This window comes from Pholcus phalangioides, unplaced genomic scaffold, assembly GCF_987345545.1.
Source record: "Pholcus phalangioides strain wild (caught in Gottingen) unplaced genomic scaffold, Ppha-v1.0 ptg000017l_1, whole genome shotgun sequence".
In the NCBI taxonomy this organism is placed as follows: Eukaryota; Metazoa; Arthropoda; class Arachnida; order Araneae; family Pholcidae; genus Pholcus; species Pholcus phalangioides.
In genome coordinates, this window is record NW_028301610.1 from 33,607,775 (window position 1) to 33,625,267 (window position 17,493).

General features: G+C 35.0%; 1 protein-coding gene across 3 annotated transcripts in view; it reads left to right on the forward strand.

Annotated features, from left to right (window-relative positions):
• LOC149072936 (nuclear pore complex protein Nup133-like) overlaps window positions 1-16,981 on the forward strand; it is a 335,975-nt gene extending 318,994 nt beyond the window's left edge. For all 3 annotated transcript variants that reach the window (XM_089246206.1, XM_089246208.1, XM_089246207.1), the window contains exons 33-34: window positions 653-738; window positions 15,147-16,981. In XM_089246206.1, coding sequence (XP_089102332.1) covers window positions 653-738; window positions 15,147-15,304 — 244 coding nt within the window. In that variant the 3' untranslated portion in view covers window positions 15,305-16,981. The remainder of the gene's footprint in view (window positions 1-652; window positions 739-15,146) is intronic.
• The last annotated feature ends 512 nt before the right edge of the window (window positions 16,982-17,493 follow it).

Sequence of the window (17,493 nt, forward strand, 5' to 3'; positions counted from 1 at the left end):
CAAACACACCCTGCTTCCCATCTCATTGAGATAGAAAGCTCCCCTCCTCATGTCAGAAGCATGAATGTGAAAATTTTCATTTTTTGGTTTTATCAGCAAGTTGGATCCCTTATTCTGCTTTCCAATTTTTGTCAGAAACTCTAATTTTTAACTTCATTGAAACCATGGGTGGAGATACAGGGGGACGTGGGGGGCATTGCCCCCCCCCCAGCATCCCAGGTGGAGTCGACTGATCTAATGTATATATGAGCTGACATCATCATCGTGCCCCCCCTCCAGACTTCCAAGTCAATCTCCGCCTATGATTGAAACGCATGTTGCAAAACGGTTTAGGGAAATGACACTCAGAGTACCATGGGTAGAGTAAACATTCCAACATCATTTACCAGATTTGGAAATTTGCACATTCATGCTTCTGGCATTAAGGGGATTATAATATAAATTTGTATTTCTCTATTTTTTATTGAATCATATTTTCACCTATCCCATACTCACAATTGAGACCTAAAAGAAATCGGGGGAAAAAATTTTATACCTTGCTAAGGTCTTGTGAATTTATGCCAATTTTTGTAAGAATCTTGAACTTGGAATCATGGTGAAGCTTTGGTGGTTTTCATTTTTCTTGTAATAAAATGAAGTTCTCTTTTACCAGTTGGACAAACATGGATGCATCCAATCCATCTGAAGGCATTCAAGTCACAGTTTTCTCCATGCTTGCTCAACTGGCATTCAGATATGGTATGAACTAAAACAAATTTTTGTGTCCATCTATTATTCTATTCATACAATATAATATGTCTGTAAAATTCTGCTTAATGAATGCCAGAACTTTGCCACGGGCCTTATCCCGTTGCCGAGATCTCTTCCAGCCCAGCTTCGTGGCAGAGACTGGAAAAAAGTGTAAAATTCTGCTGAACAGATAGAATTTTTAGCTATATAGGTGTAATTAGCTGAGAACGAATCTCCACAAATATTGAGGGTAAAAATTACACTTTGTAAGTTGGCAATATTAAGATTTTTATATTCTGTGTGTTTTCTTGTAAATATATTGTTTCTTTTTTAAATATTTAGTAGTTCGTTTTTTTTAAAAAATTTTATGATAAATATTTGTCTGTTGGTATCCTTTTTAGATAAATGTTAAGCATGAAATATTCCTCAAACAAATAGTTAGAATTAGATTTCATTGCTTTAAACAGGGCTCCCACTTGTTCTACTTTTTTACTAAATCCTATCAACAAAATTCATGATCTTGATTGAGGAGTGAATTATCAATAAATTGACAAGTATTACAAATGTTGTAGATTGCAATTAATGATTCTGCCAAAGTAGAAATTGTGTAATTTTTCAGGTTATTTGGGGGCATTTGGTTTATCAATTTTTCATTTGCTTAGTTTGAGGGTTCAACAAGGAGAGTAGTCATTAAAAACTTGTCTGGATGGAAAAAATAATTTTGTATTTAATTCTTCATGATCTTGGATAGCAATTAACATTCAAAACTATAGTCCACATTTTGTGTTTATGGGTGAAACAACAGTTTGCATGATAAAGCAGTTGGATACATAAGCCTATTCTAGGTTTGGTGATTCTGATGCTACCCAATAGCATTCAGATGTCTTTTGTATGTTTAAGACATGCAGAAGCTCAATGTTTACAAACCTCTGCAAAGAGCTATAAATGGAAGTGCTTCATTTATCAAAAACGATTACATGTATTGAACACTAAAATTTAAAAAAATCCCTTTAAAAAAAGGATGGACAACGCAATAAAACCATCCGGCCTATTTGTAACTAGCCTATTAAACCTTGGTAACGCAAAAGTTAACGGACCATTGAATTATTTTGTGTTTGCAGAATTTCTTGTTTTATAAGAAAATCTTTAAAAAATTCAAGACTGGACAAATTACATGTGCGGTTTATTGTGTTAATTTTGATTGGTTTGATCCTGAACTTTTGCTGCATTCAAAAAGTTTTGAAACTTCTCAACTTATATATGAAAAAAAGTTAATGCAGATAATACTTGTTTATGTGGTATTCATTTTGGAACAGATGTCTTGCTCAATTGTGTTGCCAGTGTTTATACATAGAAAAAATGGATGGCCCAGAATGAAAACCTTGTATTTAAGAAATTTCCATTTTTATAAGGTAGAACAAAAAATGGCTTGTTAATAACGCCCATTAGGGGCCGTTCAAGTATTACGTAAGCAAATGTTTAGCCATTTTTGACCCCCCCCCCCCCTTTGTCAGCAAAATTTCGTCATCAGCTCTGCCCCTCTGAATTTTAACTCATATTTTCATAAAGGGTAGTTGATGACGTAGGCATTATCCAAACCCCTCGTCACCAAAAGTCAGCAAATCGGAACCTAACCCCCCCCCCCCCCGCCCATCGATGATGACGTAATACTTGAACGGCCCCTTAACAATAAAAACAAAAAAGATGTAAATGCATAGAAATCTAGCATATTAAAACAATATCGAAATCCACAGAAGAATTATCATAATTATTGGTTTTTTAATGCTCTTATTAGGTTGCTGTATTTTTGATATGTATGTCGAATACATATCTAAACTATATCTTTTATGGGCGTCTTTTTTCAGCCACCTCATTTGGCATTTTGCCTATTGTGACCTTTGTATTTGAGGTCTTCCCACCAAAGTTGGTCAACAACTGACATATATGGTTCTTCATTTTCTCCATGGAGAGCGGATTGGTGTCAATTTTTTTTAACCCTTAACTGTCATTGTGAAAATTCTGTTCGTAACTGGAGTCATGGTGCCATTTCGATTACAGCAAGTATTAATTTTAAAAAAATCTCTAACAAAAAGAGTTTTCATTAAAGCAATAGATTTTTTTTACATGACTTCATTTGTCTGTCAATTAAGTCATTAAATAATTTTTCAAATTTCTTCAATTATTTTCTCAAAATGATTTTTTACTAAGACACATTCAAAAGTAATGAAGAGATACATGACTTGAAATTTTTTAAAAATTATATACAGTAAAACCTCGATAAGTCGTCACGTCAAGTTATCGAAAAATTATGACGGCTTAAGCGGAGTGCCGTCAGTTTCAATGTGCAATGTTGTGAAAATCGTATAAATTTTAAGTAATATGAAATTTATTAAATATGAATCAAAATAACAATATTAATAAAATTTATAGATCGCGAAAGAATAAATATAATAGCAATTTTTTACCTTTTTTATCTTTTATTACTTAAATTATTATGGTAAAATGTACTTTGATTTTTACTAGTAATTTTTAATTTAGGCTAACAGTTGCTCTGTTAGTCTAAAGCTATAAGTAGCTTTTTTTCATAATAGAACGCTCTATTTCACATTAATTTTACATAGACATCAAATTTAATTTTAGTATTTTAATTCTTCATCAGTAGTTCATGAGACAACTACAAAGTAATCTCGAACACTTTTGACTTGGTGGAGGGGCCCTGGGCTGGAAAAAGTAAACAGAAGACCTCAACTTGGGAAAGAACGTCTAATTTTTTTCAACAAAGATATTTTGTTTAAATTTCAAGCCCTAAATTAGGAGTGCCCATGCTTTCTATGATTATGTATTATCCGTGCCCGCACGTTGCACTTTTCCTTGCACTATATGTAATCTTTGACGTATCAATAAATTATGATTTTGCCGGAGATGCCCTTGGGGGCTGAAGTGCTTATGTTGCTTCTTGCGGCAGAGCCTGGGTGTCTCGTGGTTTGTCCAGTTTCTCCAATGGAGCCCAGGCAGAAATGAGATCTATCTTGAACAGTCCCCAACGTTCCAAAAACCTTAGTCGGCAAATGAACTTCCCCAGCGTAACTTTCGTTACTTAAACTGTTCCGTTTGGGTATATAGGATTTTATGGTGACTTTTAAGCATATGGCAATGCTGTTAACAAGCTCTTTTTTTAATGGAAGCCATAAAAATAGCCTGTTCTTCCTACACAAACTTTCCCATGGTGACGACTTAACCGAAATTAGCGACGAGTAAACGAGGGTTTAATAACATTGTGGTCTATGAGAGCTGGAAGGGCCTGAAGAAAAATGACGACTTATTAGGGTGACGACTTAACGAGGTTTTAGTGTATTAAATGTTTTAATGCAATTTAATGATTTCATGATTTAAAAAATGAACAAATATGATTAAAATATACTCTAAAAATTACATTTATAAATTATGACATTTAGCATATTTTCACAAGCACCAAAGGTAGTCTTATTTGAAGTCAGAAACAGTCCTTGCTCACAACAGCACAACTTATTGATCACACAAACCTTATGTACAATTCACTAACAACACTGTCCTTATGCTCAACCTCAGATATCCAATGTTTCATGATTAATTTGAACCCGTTTTCAAGAAAACTGACGCTATTCCGAGGCCCCCCCCCCTCCCCATTTTGATCTCAGCAGTCTAGCTGTCAGACAAAAAAGCCTCGCGCAAGTGGTGTGTGATCCCCCACCCCTGAAACTTTGATCAATAATATAGAGGGAGGAAGAAGTAGAACAACATCATAAATTTGTCAAACACATGTAAGTAACTAGCTTGAAATGTACTGGAGAATGAGATTGTCTAGGTGCATTTCTTTCCAGATAACTCCCACTAAGCAAGTTAAGAGTTAAACAGCTGTAATAGGCGAGGTATGATGTTTAGAATCTAAAACTGTCAAAAAGTAATTTTTCAGAAAAAACTGATTTGTAAGGTTTTAATTTTAAGCCATCGAAATGCTGATTACTTGCTTTTCTTTGCTGCATCCTCCAGTGTCTATGTGACTTTTTGTTGCACCTCTTCAGAACTTAAGAACCATTGCACCTGAAGTAAAAATTTTGAGGGGAAGTTCTCACGCCTCTCCGGAAACATCAGAGGTTTCCAGGGAGGCGTGCGTACTACAGCCCATACAAACATCTGATTATCTAGTGTATATATACTCTGTATGTCATACCCAAATGACAATCAATGTTGTCTCGCTCTGGGGCAGTTGTATTCCCAGCGACATCCATGTTAAAATCCAATTTAAAACATCAATAGTCAAAGCACCGCTGTAAGCAACATTCACCTTGGGCGCATTACCAGAGGAGTGTACACAATCATGGAGGGCTGCTAAAGAAGAAATATAATAGAAAGCGATTAGCGCCTCTTCTACTAGGGAGGCAAGCGAATTACCCACCCATTTCAGACAAGTGGGGGGGGGGGCTATTGCCTACGAAACAATAAATATCTGTAGCCGGTCGTGGTTCGGCTATTTAGGTTTAAAAAAAGCGGAATGCCCCTTTTTACTAACGCTTTTATAAAAGCGGTTTCAAAACATCCCCAACTCAATGCTAAAATAGTGTTTGCTGCAGGCAGAGTGTTTAAGTAGATGTATATGTCCACAAAGCAATTTCTTTGTCGCCACTAGAAGTACAGCGACAGTAAACAGAAAGGAAAGAAAAATTCCACTTTTTTTTTTTTTTGCGGTGCCCCTTTTCTCTTGATGTCCTAAACACGTGTTTATTTTGCTCTTTTCCTTGCTAAAAGGAGAAAACATACAAGAAGTTTTCCCTTTCAGTTTTTTTTTTAAATTGTATTCGATGCTTGGGAAAAAAATGAGAAATCTACATAGGAGATTTTTATTTCTGAATCTATAATTCTGTGGGTGCTCCGCCCCGTCACACAGGACTGTGGGTGCTCGAGCACCCACAGCACCCCCGGCTCCGACGCCACTGGTTTCACATGAACCAATTTTTTATTTTTATTGAGAACTGGTACTCTAAAATAATTCAGAGAAAATATTGGATAATCGACCAGTAGGAGACAAACAATATTCTTGTTGCCACCTTTCTTTCTTCTTCCTATTCTCACACACAAGTCCTTCAGACAACAACAGTCAAGATGACTTCCTGGGAATTGGTATTCCCAAAAACTCAAGACCTACATGAGGATTTTTATGAGGTCTTCCTTTAAAGATTTGGAAGTATTAAATTGTTCCTTTGCATTCTGTGCCCCCACCAGCCTGCCACTCTTCCTTCGAATCGCCAATTTAGATTCATGGCATCGGATTCTTAACACGCTTTCTGCTTTACTTTCTAACTTGCATGAGGTTATATTCTTCCATGCTAAAGATTCGTTACCACAAATGGAACCTCGTTCACACAACGTTCAAGAGGTCACATCAAAACGTCATATAAGGGTGAAAATCGTACAATTGAAACTTCTTTGAAAATGACCCCCCCCCCCCCCCATCCTCACAGAAAATATCACAAAAATTCAATGGTTTCCATTGCATTTTGTTGTATAATAATAATTCTTGAGAAAAATTAGCCACAATATTAAATTTTTCAAAACAATAGTATAAATTACTTAAATAACTAATTCGCATTTCATCACCGTTCCTTAGATCCTGAGTATTATATTGTTCCTCTAAAGATTTGATGGGAAAAAAACGTAACTTTTCACTTTTTTTGAAAAAGTTTTGTTTTCCATATCTAAGCAAAGCAGATAATAGTTGGACACCGAGTCCAACTCTCTAAAAGTTGTCTGAGAGAGAAGAACCGAAATATTGGATATCGGTGTTTGTCAAAGTCTCTCAGGGACATCGCCAACCTTTGTCAAAAGCGTCGCGGCAAGCTGGTGACATTGCTGATTGCTTGTTCAGTGCTTTAAAGGGGTGCTTTTTTTAACAATTCTGAGTAGGGCTGTAACCAGAGAGGAACTGGGGAATTCTGGTGATCTGGACGCCAGACCACAGGGGGCAAAAATTTCACTCTTCAACTTCTCCCCAAACATTAAAAGGGGGGCCTCCTTATTGCGTGTTTGCCCCGGCTGACCAAGCATCTGCTTGCGGTCTTTGATACCGTACCTCTGTCAATAATCAGTCTATCATCAAAGTTTAGTTCTTTTTAGGTGACAATATGCAATGAAAAACTATTATAGTGATACATTTTTGTAATCCTCAATACATCGATTCAATGGATAGAAATTATCATTTTCGGGAGGTCTCGAGAAAAGCATTGACATTGACCTGCGTTTTTTTTCTTTAAATTATTCTTTTGTTTAATGTTGAAAGAAGAGCAAATAAGGGAAATTTCCCAAGTGTGACCATTATTGTATGTGGGTGAGTTCAACGAAAATGTCAATATTCCCACCCCTAGTAATAACACATAATCGCTCTCAATGTCTAATCGGTGTTGGTCATGTAACATCCCATGACAAGCAAAGATTTAGCATGCTCTAGGGAAAACAGTCAATTGCTAAAAGCTGACCGTCCTTTCACTTTCATGTGTTTGTTCAAGTTAGAATTTTCCGCTCCTCTGAGGCCACGATATCAGTTTGTTTCACTCTTTCATCACAAGGGAAGTGATCCAACGATTTGGCTGTAGTTTCGTTGTGTTCTTATTTGTTTGAAGCCTCAGCTCGTCTTGTTCTACTCTGTTGAAGCTTAAGAATAAATACAGGGCTCCCACTTGTTTTACTTTTCGGTAAAATGTCCTACTTTTGTCCTACTTTCTCGGTTGTGTCCTACTTTCTAGTTTTTGTCCTACTTTTCCTACTTTTTTACCAAATCCTATCGACAAAATTTGTGTAATTGATTTTAATTGAGCAGGAAATTATTGATATATTGCCAAATATTACAAATGTTGAAAAATGCAATTAATGATTCTGCCAAAGCAGAAATTTTATTATTTTTAAGGTTATTTGGGAGGGGGGGGGGTATAGGGTGTATGTGGACCATTTGGTTGATTAATTTTTCATTTGCTTAGTTTGAGGGTTCAACAAGTATAGTAGTCATTAAAAACTTCTTTCTGGATGGGAAAAATAATTTTGTATTTATTACTTCGTGGTCTTGGACAGTAACTTTCATCATTCAAAATTATGGTGCAAATAGGTGAAACAACAGTTTGCATTTCAAAGCAGTTGGATATATAGGCCTATTCTAGGTTTGGTGATTCTGATGCTACCCAATAGCATTCAGTTGTCTTCTGTATTTTTAAGGCATGAACAGGCATAAACAGTATTTACAATGCTCAGCAAAGAGCTAGAAATGAAAGTGCTTCATTTGTCAAAAATGATTACACTGGCATTGAACAGTAAAATGTGAACAAAACAGAAAAATTTTAAAAATGATGAGCAACGCAGTAAAACTATCTGGTTCACCTTGCCTTATACACGTCGGATCTTGTAATTTACACATTTTGCATTGTGCTTTTGAAAGTGGTCTTTGAAGGTGCGTGATTCTTAAAAAATGTACGTCTTCGAAATTTGCTGTGCCTTTTCGAAGAGAGTTGACAAGCTCGTCACTTTGGAAGACTCCAAAAAAGAATTTAATATATATGAGGAGAAACAGCAAAGAATTATCTGTGGTTGCTAGTGTACTGTTTTGGCCTAAAATTGGTTTTGTAACCAAGTCATTTGTCATTTTGTTTTAGCTTGACTGAAATAGTGCTAGGGGAGAAAAAAAGTTAATTTAAAAAAAAAATTTTAATTATTTAAAAATTTTTTTTGCAAAAAAAAAATTTTTTTTAGGGATTTTTTTTCCCATTATGCTATGACTATGTTGTCTAACGGCGTATTCACCGACAGTGTTTAAACTGCAATCGCAGTTGAAAGGATTGAAGATCGAAACGGATTGGTTAAATTCAGGATTTTAACCAATCCGTGTCGATCGCTAATCCTTTAACCTGCGATTGTAGTTTAAACTCTGTCGGTGAACACGGCCATAAGGGGGTTACCCTCCCCCATCCTACTTTTTAGTCCTGCGTTTTCCTACTTTTTCTCATTTTGTGGGAGCCCTGTAAATAGTTTTTGTTCATATTCACTATAGCTGGTGCTGGTCTGGCACCCTGGACTGGACCCGGGGGGGGGGGTAATATTCACCCTTTTTCTTACTTTTACCACTCATTCTACATTTCGGATGAGAATGGTGTATGACAAAATTCACACTCAACCGAGTGAGGAACGAGTTTCCTCTCGTTCTGCATTTTATTATCAATATTATTCATCATTAACGACAATTTCATCCAGGGTAGTGACTACGATTTTTATGAGGAGGGGCAAACATGATTTTGTCACCACCTCCACTAAATTCTGATGATTTTATAACAGTATTTTTGTTCTTCACTGATATTTGTGGCCCCCTAAAGTTTGGCGCCCGGGGCAGTTGCCCCCTTCTGGCCTTGATTTCATCTATTTTTTTACTAGTTTCTTGTTCTTTTGACAGTTTCTTGAATTTTGCAAATTTTAATGTGAATACTTAAAGAGAAATCAGTGATACTGTGTATTACTTGTCAAGATTAAAAAACCGTGAGTATTTGTGAAATACTAATTAAATAGCAATGAAATATGGTAGCCCAGGTCGATAAGATACTCGTGAAGTGTGCCACAAGATGCTCAGAGATGTCATGTGTTCAATACCCTCTTTTGTTCTTCACAGGCTTTTTCTGATACAAGGAACTATTGCCATGATGATCAAACAGCACATTGCTATTGAAGAAAGTGTGCACACCAAATGTTTGGCGTTCAAACCCCTCTCGGTGAAAAACAAAAAAGCCGTTCGGGATCGGCTGTGAACTGTATACGTAACGGCCTAATTAGTTTATTGAGAATGAGAAAAATGAATGTGGAGGAGAAAAAAAGATTAAATGAGCATGTTTTTTGTTATCCTAAAGCTATGTGCATAAAAAAAAACAAAAACAAAAAAAAAACAGACATTTCCATTGATACATAGCTCATGTTAAAATAACGAATTCACGATTTAAAAATTTCAAAGTGAGTTTTTTAGAAAGCTTGACAAAATTAACATTTTTATTAAAACGAAATAATTGAAAATTATGAAAAATAATTCTGCCCCGTAAAATATGGATCATTTTTTCACACTGTGTAACACTCACAAATATATATATATTTTGACTTTTATCTGCTGCAAGTGAGGATTCTTGTTTCGCAGAGCGAATGCGGACTTTTAGGACACCCTGTATATTGAAGAAATATTCAAAATTTGTTAAGGGCTCGGCGGAATAGCCTTGTTACCATCAAGGGTTTCGTGCGAGCTTTCACGTTGGAAACCCTGCCCTACAGAACCACTTTAATGATGTCTAAATGTTTCACAGATCCTTCAAGTGCTCTGGAAATGTTTCTTGGCCACTCAAGTGCTCTAGAACTGTGCCACGCATCACTCAAGTGATTCTTAATTATGCCACAACTCACTTAAGTAATCTGGGAATGTTCCGCGAGTAACTTGAGAGATATGTAGAACTGCACTGGGGGCCGCTTAAGTGTTCTAAAACTGTGTCATGGGTTACATAGGTGATCTTTGAGGCCTACCTCAGTGATCTGAAAATGTGCCATTGGCCACTTAAATGCTCTGGAATTATGCCACTGGTCATTTGAGCGATTTGTAAATGTGCCGCTTAGTTCATTTTTACAAAATTAGGTTTGGGGGGGGGCAAACCACATCATATAACCGTCAGGGTCACATTTGGTCCGTGGGTCAAGTGTTTACCCCATGGCGGATCGCAATGAATTTTTTAAAGAGAAATTTTTTGAGTTGTTACCCTTCAAATAGCATTGAAATTAACAGAAATTGATTATGATGACATATAAAGGTATTTTCTTTCGAAATTTTAATTTAAAAAAAAATATTTTTTGCATTAAATTTTTTTTTTTCGTCTGGGGGAAGGGAGGGGCATGAGCCCCCTATGCCCCCCTCCCGCATACGTTTCTGATCCCACCAAGAGGAGAGGGGGCAGGAGGTAGGGGGCAGTGATGAAATTTTGCTGACGGAGGGGGTTAGAGTTATGCTTACTTTTGCTGACGGGGGGAAGGAGGTCAAAAATGGCTAAATATTCTTTTATTTAATACTTGAACGACCCCTTACACAAATTATCTTTTCGTTCCTTCGAAACCAACCATGACCATGGGTCTCGACAAAGTAATTTTAATTAATTCTCATGTGGAAACTATTTACCATTGAACACTAAACATGCTGGTGAATGATGTAAACGGAAATGGCATATCAAGAGAATGAATAGTATAAAATGACTAGCAGAAAACTTAGAAACAAAATGACAGACTAGAAATCTGTTAAAGATGCTTAAAAATAAAATACACATGGAGTAATCACAAATCAGTGAAAAAATAGATAATGAAAACTGATATATATATATATATACTCAAATTGAAATTTTTGTGAAAATAGAATCATTGCATTATAAATATCTAACAGTTTTTATTTCTATAGTTTAACTTAAAAATAATTAAAGTCTTAATTACTTTTTAATAGTTTTTTTTATCAAACAATTTAATAGTTTTTAATCACTATATTTGAATTTCTGATAATTTCGAATAAATATTTTGAGAATGACTCAGGAAAAGAAGTTATCTCAAAGTATGTTGTATTAAACTGAGGCAATGATCAAGAGTGAACTCAAAAAGAAACACATTTAAAATTTATGAAATGGGTAAATTCTGGTGGAAGAAGCAAGATCAAATGTTCAAAAATGTTTGAAACTGAAGAGAACAAAAGCACAACTTGTGATTACCAGGTCTACAACCTAAATCTAAAAACACTCATTTTCAAATCTGTAATACCATATGTTAGCCTCTCATTTGTTGATATTGTAGAGAATGTGAAAGTATAAATATCAAGAAGTCTCTCAAAATTTTTTTATGATTTAAAAATTTAAAAAATATATTTCTTCTAGAGGAAATCTCTATGTATTTTGTACCTTATGGTGGGGGGGGGGGAACACCCCCTTCTGCACTGAGATAGCACTACGATACCACATAAAACTGCGTCTTTTATTTACTGCCAAAATTTTAAAGTGCTACAAAACTGATATAAATGCTGCTACGAAAATAATTTTTCCTGCTACAAAAATAAAATTTCCATTTTCCACTCCTGAAATAAGTCAAAGTGAACTGGGTGGTTTTACTGCTTCATCCATCCTTTTCTAAAGGGATTTGTTTATATTTTATTGTTCAATGCTAGTGCAATCGTTTTTGACAAATGAAGCACTTCCATTTATGCCTCTGCATGCCCTAAAAATACAGAAGACAATTAAATGCTATTGGGCAGCATCAAAATTACCAAACCTAGAATAAGCTTATGTATCCAACTGCTTTGTTATGCAATTTGTTGTTCCACCTATACATAAAATGTGTACCACAATTTTGAATGATGAATGTTACTGTCCAAGACCATGAAATAGTAAATCATGGTTTGTATGATCCTTGAAAAAAAGTTTATTTTCAAGGCCTTCAAAATCCAACGAGCCTCACTCCAGTGTTTTACGTTGGGCGTGATTGGCAGACTGTTTCTGGAGGAGTCAAATGCGTCGTGCGCTACACGTTTCACCGATCTTCTCTTCATTTTTGTTTCACTTCCTTTCAAACCGGAGCATGCAGACGACAGAGTAGCTGATGCCAGGGCCGTAGGCTATATAGCCGCCGTGAGCTGATGCACCACAGTAGGAAAATAAATGCGTAGTGTGATTATGTGACATGTTCCTGTCAACGCAAAATTATTCAGTTTGGTTGAAATGTGCTGCCAAAAACCCATGTTGGAATATTTTTCCTTTTTATTCTCTGCATGTGGAGCCGGTCAGCCCGACACAATAAGTAAATCAGCAGCGGCGTGCTCTCAATCTCACGGGAGTGCAACTTTATACTGTATAGGCTGGTTTTTCTCTGTGTTTGTCTGTTCTTTTTCCGCATGTATGTCGGGATTGTTTTTTTTCTCCCTGAGATTGCCGGTTGTTATTTGTCTGCCGTTTTATTTATTTTTTTTATGATTGTAAATCTTGTAACTTTTATGGCATAAAATTCAGCCTTTCGGTCCATAAGTGAGTGAAGCTACCTCTGATTAGTGTTAACAAAATATTGATTTAAAATTAAGGATGATGTGAAGCGCTTGTACAAGGTTTTTTAAAGAAAGAAGACAAAAAATATGTGGCAAGTGTATTTTTAATAACTTATGGCTGTGAAAAACTCCTGCTATCAAGATTGGTTGCTGAGTGTGCCAGACAAAAATGCCGCCAAATGCAAGCTCTGCTTCAAAATCATCAATATAGCTTCAATGGGGGAATCAGCACTAAAATCCATTGAGCTTATATTACTGGAGAGGGTATGATGTAGGGCCATAACTAGTATTTTTGTATTGTCTTGTCACCCCTACCAATTCGGAATTCTATAATTTTATAACAGTGTTATATGTGGTCACCTAAAAATTGCCACCCGGGGCTGTTGCCCCCCCCCCCCCCCCCCTCTAGTTCTGAGTAACGAGGGAGGACTTGGGGGTGTGGTCCCCCCGAAATGTGAGAAAATGGCCAAAAAAAAGAGAAAAATGTGGCCAAATCTATTGTTCTATCACTTTGGTCCCCCCGAATGAAATTTCTGTCTACGGGCCAAAATCATTTTTTACAATTGCATATTTTTCACATGAATAAGAGTCCTTGAATTTTAAAATTTTACCTTGAAAAGTGCTTGAATTTTTTTCTTTGGAAGAGTACGAACCATGTAAATAAAAAATAATTTTTTCCATCCAGACAGAAGTTTTTAATGACTATTCTACTTGTTGAACTGTCAATCTAAGCAAAAAAATAATAAACCAAATGTTCCATATGCAGCCGTCTCAAATAACCTGAAAAACGATACAATTTCTACTTTGGCAGAATCATTAAATTGCAGTAAAGGATTTGTATTATTTGGCGATTCCCTCCTCAATTAAAATCAATTATATGAATTTTGTTGATAGGATTTGGTAAGGAAATTAGGACAAAAACTAGAAAGTGGGACGTTTTACCAAAAAATAAGAGAATTGGGACCTCTGATTCTGCCAGAGACAATTTACAACACATGATTTTTTTTTCCATTTTCACCTCTTGGTCTTTAAAACAGTGAATAATTTAAAATAATTTTTCTAAGAGATAAGTACTAACGCAGTGAGAGACGCAAAGCATATATCTTCTAAAATTCACAATAAAATTATTCAAATTAACCCTTTAAGCAGCAATGATATCTCGCCTCTATAAAAGCCTCTTATTTTAGCATTGACGAGGCCACATATTTTATAAAAATGATTTCTCAATGGAAAACCTGTTTCTATACCCTTAGTTTGCACCTGCTGAAAATTGGAAGAAAGCCTACTTCATTAGAAAAGATATGGCAATTTTGGGGGGTTAGTGATTTTTAATTGCCACTTGAAGGGTTAAATAAGCAATAGTTCAGATTATTCTGTGTTCAGTCCCTAAAAAAATATAGATATTCAAGCTGATAGAAACTTGCCAAAACTGTGACGAGTCACTAAAACATGGTGATTTTTCACCTTCAATGTTTTGATAAATATTGCATTTAAAAAGTATGGAATTTGTTGCAAATTACTTTTTAGAGCAGGTTCAGGGCCGGATCTTGAATCCTGGGAACTACGCAGCCACAGAAGGCAGCCAATTTTTTTAGGGCACCAACTGAAGGGAAGGAGCAATTTTTTTTATCACCAAAATATTATTCGCTTACATTTGAAAAATGTTGAGAAACGGCCCTAAGCAAGTTCTATATGCCACTGATTGGAAGTTTTATCTCACAGGGTCTGCGTAAAAAGTTAATTTCTCAATTTTTTTATGTATGCAACCCTTAAAAAATATCAGAAACCGCATATCGTTTAGAAACTTTTTTGTAATTGAAAGTATAAAGCTAATGTCAACTGCTCCAAAGTCCTATGGATAAATAATTTGAATCACTCTGCATAACATGTTTTTGGTAAATAAAAAATTCTCTGGTGAGGTTGACAAGAATCATCCATACTTTACAGAGGTTGCACTTTGATACCTTGATCAAGAGGCTTTCATTGCCAAAGAAACAAGTGATGTGGTTCCCTCATAGCTTCCCGTTCTCTGCAAACTTGAATAGACTTTAGTTTTTATATGCACAAAATTCTTCAAAATCAACTGGCTTTTAAATTGCATGTCTTGGTCTAATTAATGCGTATGAGCATAAAATAACTGTGGCGCAATGAAAATTATCATATGACATACAATATATTATGCAAATTGTTGTGTATTTTTAGTTCAAAATATTTTTTTATATAACTCGTTTTCGTTTCTACAAAGAAAGTACTTGTGGTAGTGATCCTTCCCCTCTACAAACTTGACATAAAATTATGAACTTTCCTGTTTCAGGACATGATCTTGATACATACTTAATACCATTGAAACAATTGCTGGATGCACCTGAGCTGAAGAACTTTGTTAAGAAACCAACTAGTGTGCTTTATTTGCGGGTAGCATATGACATGATTTACAAGAATGCTGCTGTGCTTGCTCATGAGTGCAAGTAATGCGATGATTATTAACTTTATTTTTGATATATTTCCATGCAATATTTCTTTCATTGAAATCCCTGGTTCCCACAACGTGGGGCAATTTCATTTTTAAGGGGGCAATTTTGATTTTAGTGGAAACACGCAATTCGAAAATGGAGAATGTTTTTGTATTTCTCTTATGGTTCTTTCTATTAAATAATATTTTTTTATATGTTCATGCATATTATGTGGTTTGGAATCAGTTTGAATAACTAATTTTTTATAATTTTTTTTTCTTTTTACTTCACACCTATCCTTTTTTTTTTCTCTTTCATGGATACTGTTTTTTGGAAGCAGGGACCTTTTCAGTGTATGGCCCGCAAAGACATGTGTGACCGTCAAAGCTTTTTACGGTGGCCCATGAACAAAAAAGCTCACATAATTACAGAATTTATAAAAATGGTTTCAAAAAACTCAGTGAAGAAGTTTATTCCAGAATTTGTGAAATTATTTTGAAATTATTTTCAGAAAACATTTTTCATAACATGCTAGGAATAATCTCAGAATCAATGAGAAGTAATTTCAGAATGAATGAGAAATAATTTCAGAATGAATGAGAAATAATTTCAGAATGAATGAGAAAGAATTTCAGAGTCAATGAGAAATAATCTTGGAATCAATGAGACAATGAGAAATAATCTTGGAATCAATGAGAAGTAATTTCAGAATCAATGAGAAGTAATTTCAGAATCAATGAGAAGTAATATCAGAATCATGAAAAATAATTTTAGAATTTGTAGAAAAACGATTTTTAAACTTTAATTCATCAGTAACTGAAAATATTTTTCATCAATTAAGATTCATATTCATTCAAAAACAATTTCTGAGGATTAATGGAAGTGCATACCGAATGAAAAAAATAATTTCCTAACAAGTAAAATTTTCTAGTAATTTAGGACTCCCTGAATTACCCAAGACACCAATGTGTGAATCAATATACTACAGAATAGCTTTTTGGACCTTGGGCTTCATGGAATTTTTTGTTGCCCACAATGTCTGAAGTGTTGAAAACCCCTTGCTTTAGACTAAGTTAATTGTCTTTTTTGTGATTCTTTCATGTGGATGGGAATTCAATTTTTGAATAATAAAAATAATAATTAACTATATGTCATGGAAAGGGCACAGGGGTGTACGCAGGACCTATATATATACTTTCATAGAGGAGAAGAACTCTTGTTAGTTTGGAGGAGAACAGAGAACAAAATTTTAAGATTTAACCTTCAAAACCTCAAAAGACATCATAACGACAAAAATTCACAGAATTTTCATTTTTGATATCATTGATCATTTGGGGCTGTATGGGACTTATATCTCCCTGAATTGTCTCTTGTGGGGCTATCTGGAGTTTTCTAAATTTTAGGTTGGGCATGACAGAAAAAGTTTAAGAACCACTGATCTAGCTACATATATTTTTTGTGTGGTATAAACTAGTCTTGTTAAAAAAACCTCATGATTGGATTAACATTATTTGTAATTAGCCTATACTCCAGAAGTGAAATAAATTTTCTTGTGTTCTCATAAATATTTCTGCTTATTGTTAATAAATAACATGGTAGACAAACTGCCATAGTTTCTGTTCATTTCTATCACTTTGTATAATTTCATTTCACCAACTTATGTATGATTGTAAGTATGAATAAAGTGTTTGCGTCATTCACTTGTCTCTATTTTTTTTTCAACACAGTAGTGTAAATTAACAACTTCAACATGTGTATTTCTGAAGCAGCAGAACTCCAGTCTACATGTCCCATAAACTGTTTTTTTAAATGTAAATCTTTTAAACTCGAGATAGCTTCTGCATTTGGTTGAAAAACCATATGTATACCGCAATAAAGGCTGTAGCAGACAAATCTGTTAATTATTTGTAATTTTATTCTGAGAATGATTAATTAAATATTGAATACCTTGATTTTAAATTTCTTGCAACTTGTGTATTGTCACCGCTCAAGTCAAGTGCTTTGACTGCCCTAGTTTTCTTGCCATATATTTATGTATTTAAATGTCATTGTCTCTCATCATATCTTGCTCTCCCCTGCAACATACTCATACCCCACTCCTTACTTTTGATTGCATCAAGTACATTAATATGCCATTTCTCTCAAATTGTCTTGTCATTACCCAAGTCAAATACTTTGCTCTTTAATAGGCAAGAAATCACTAAACCC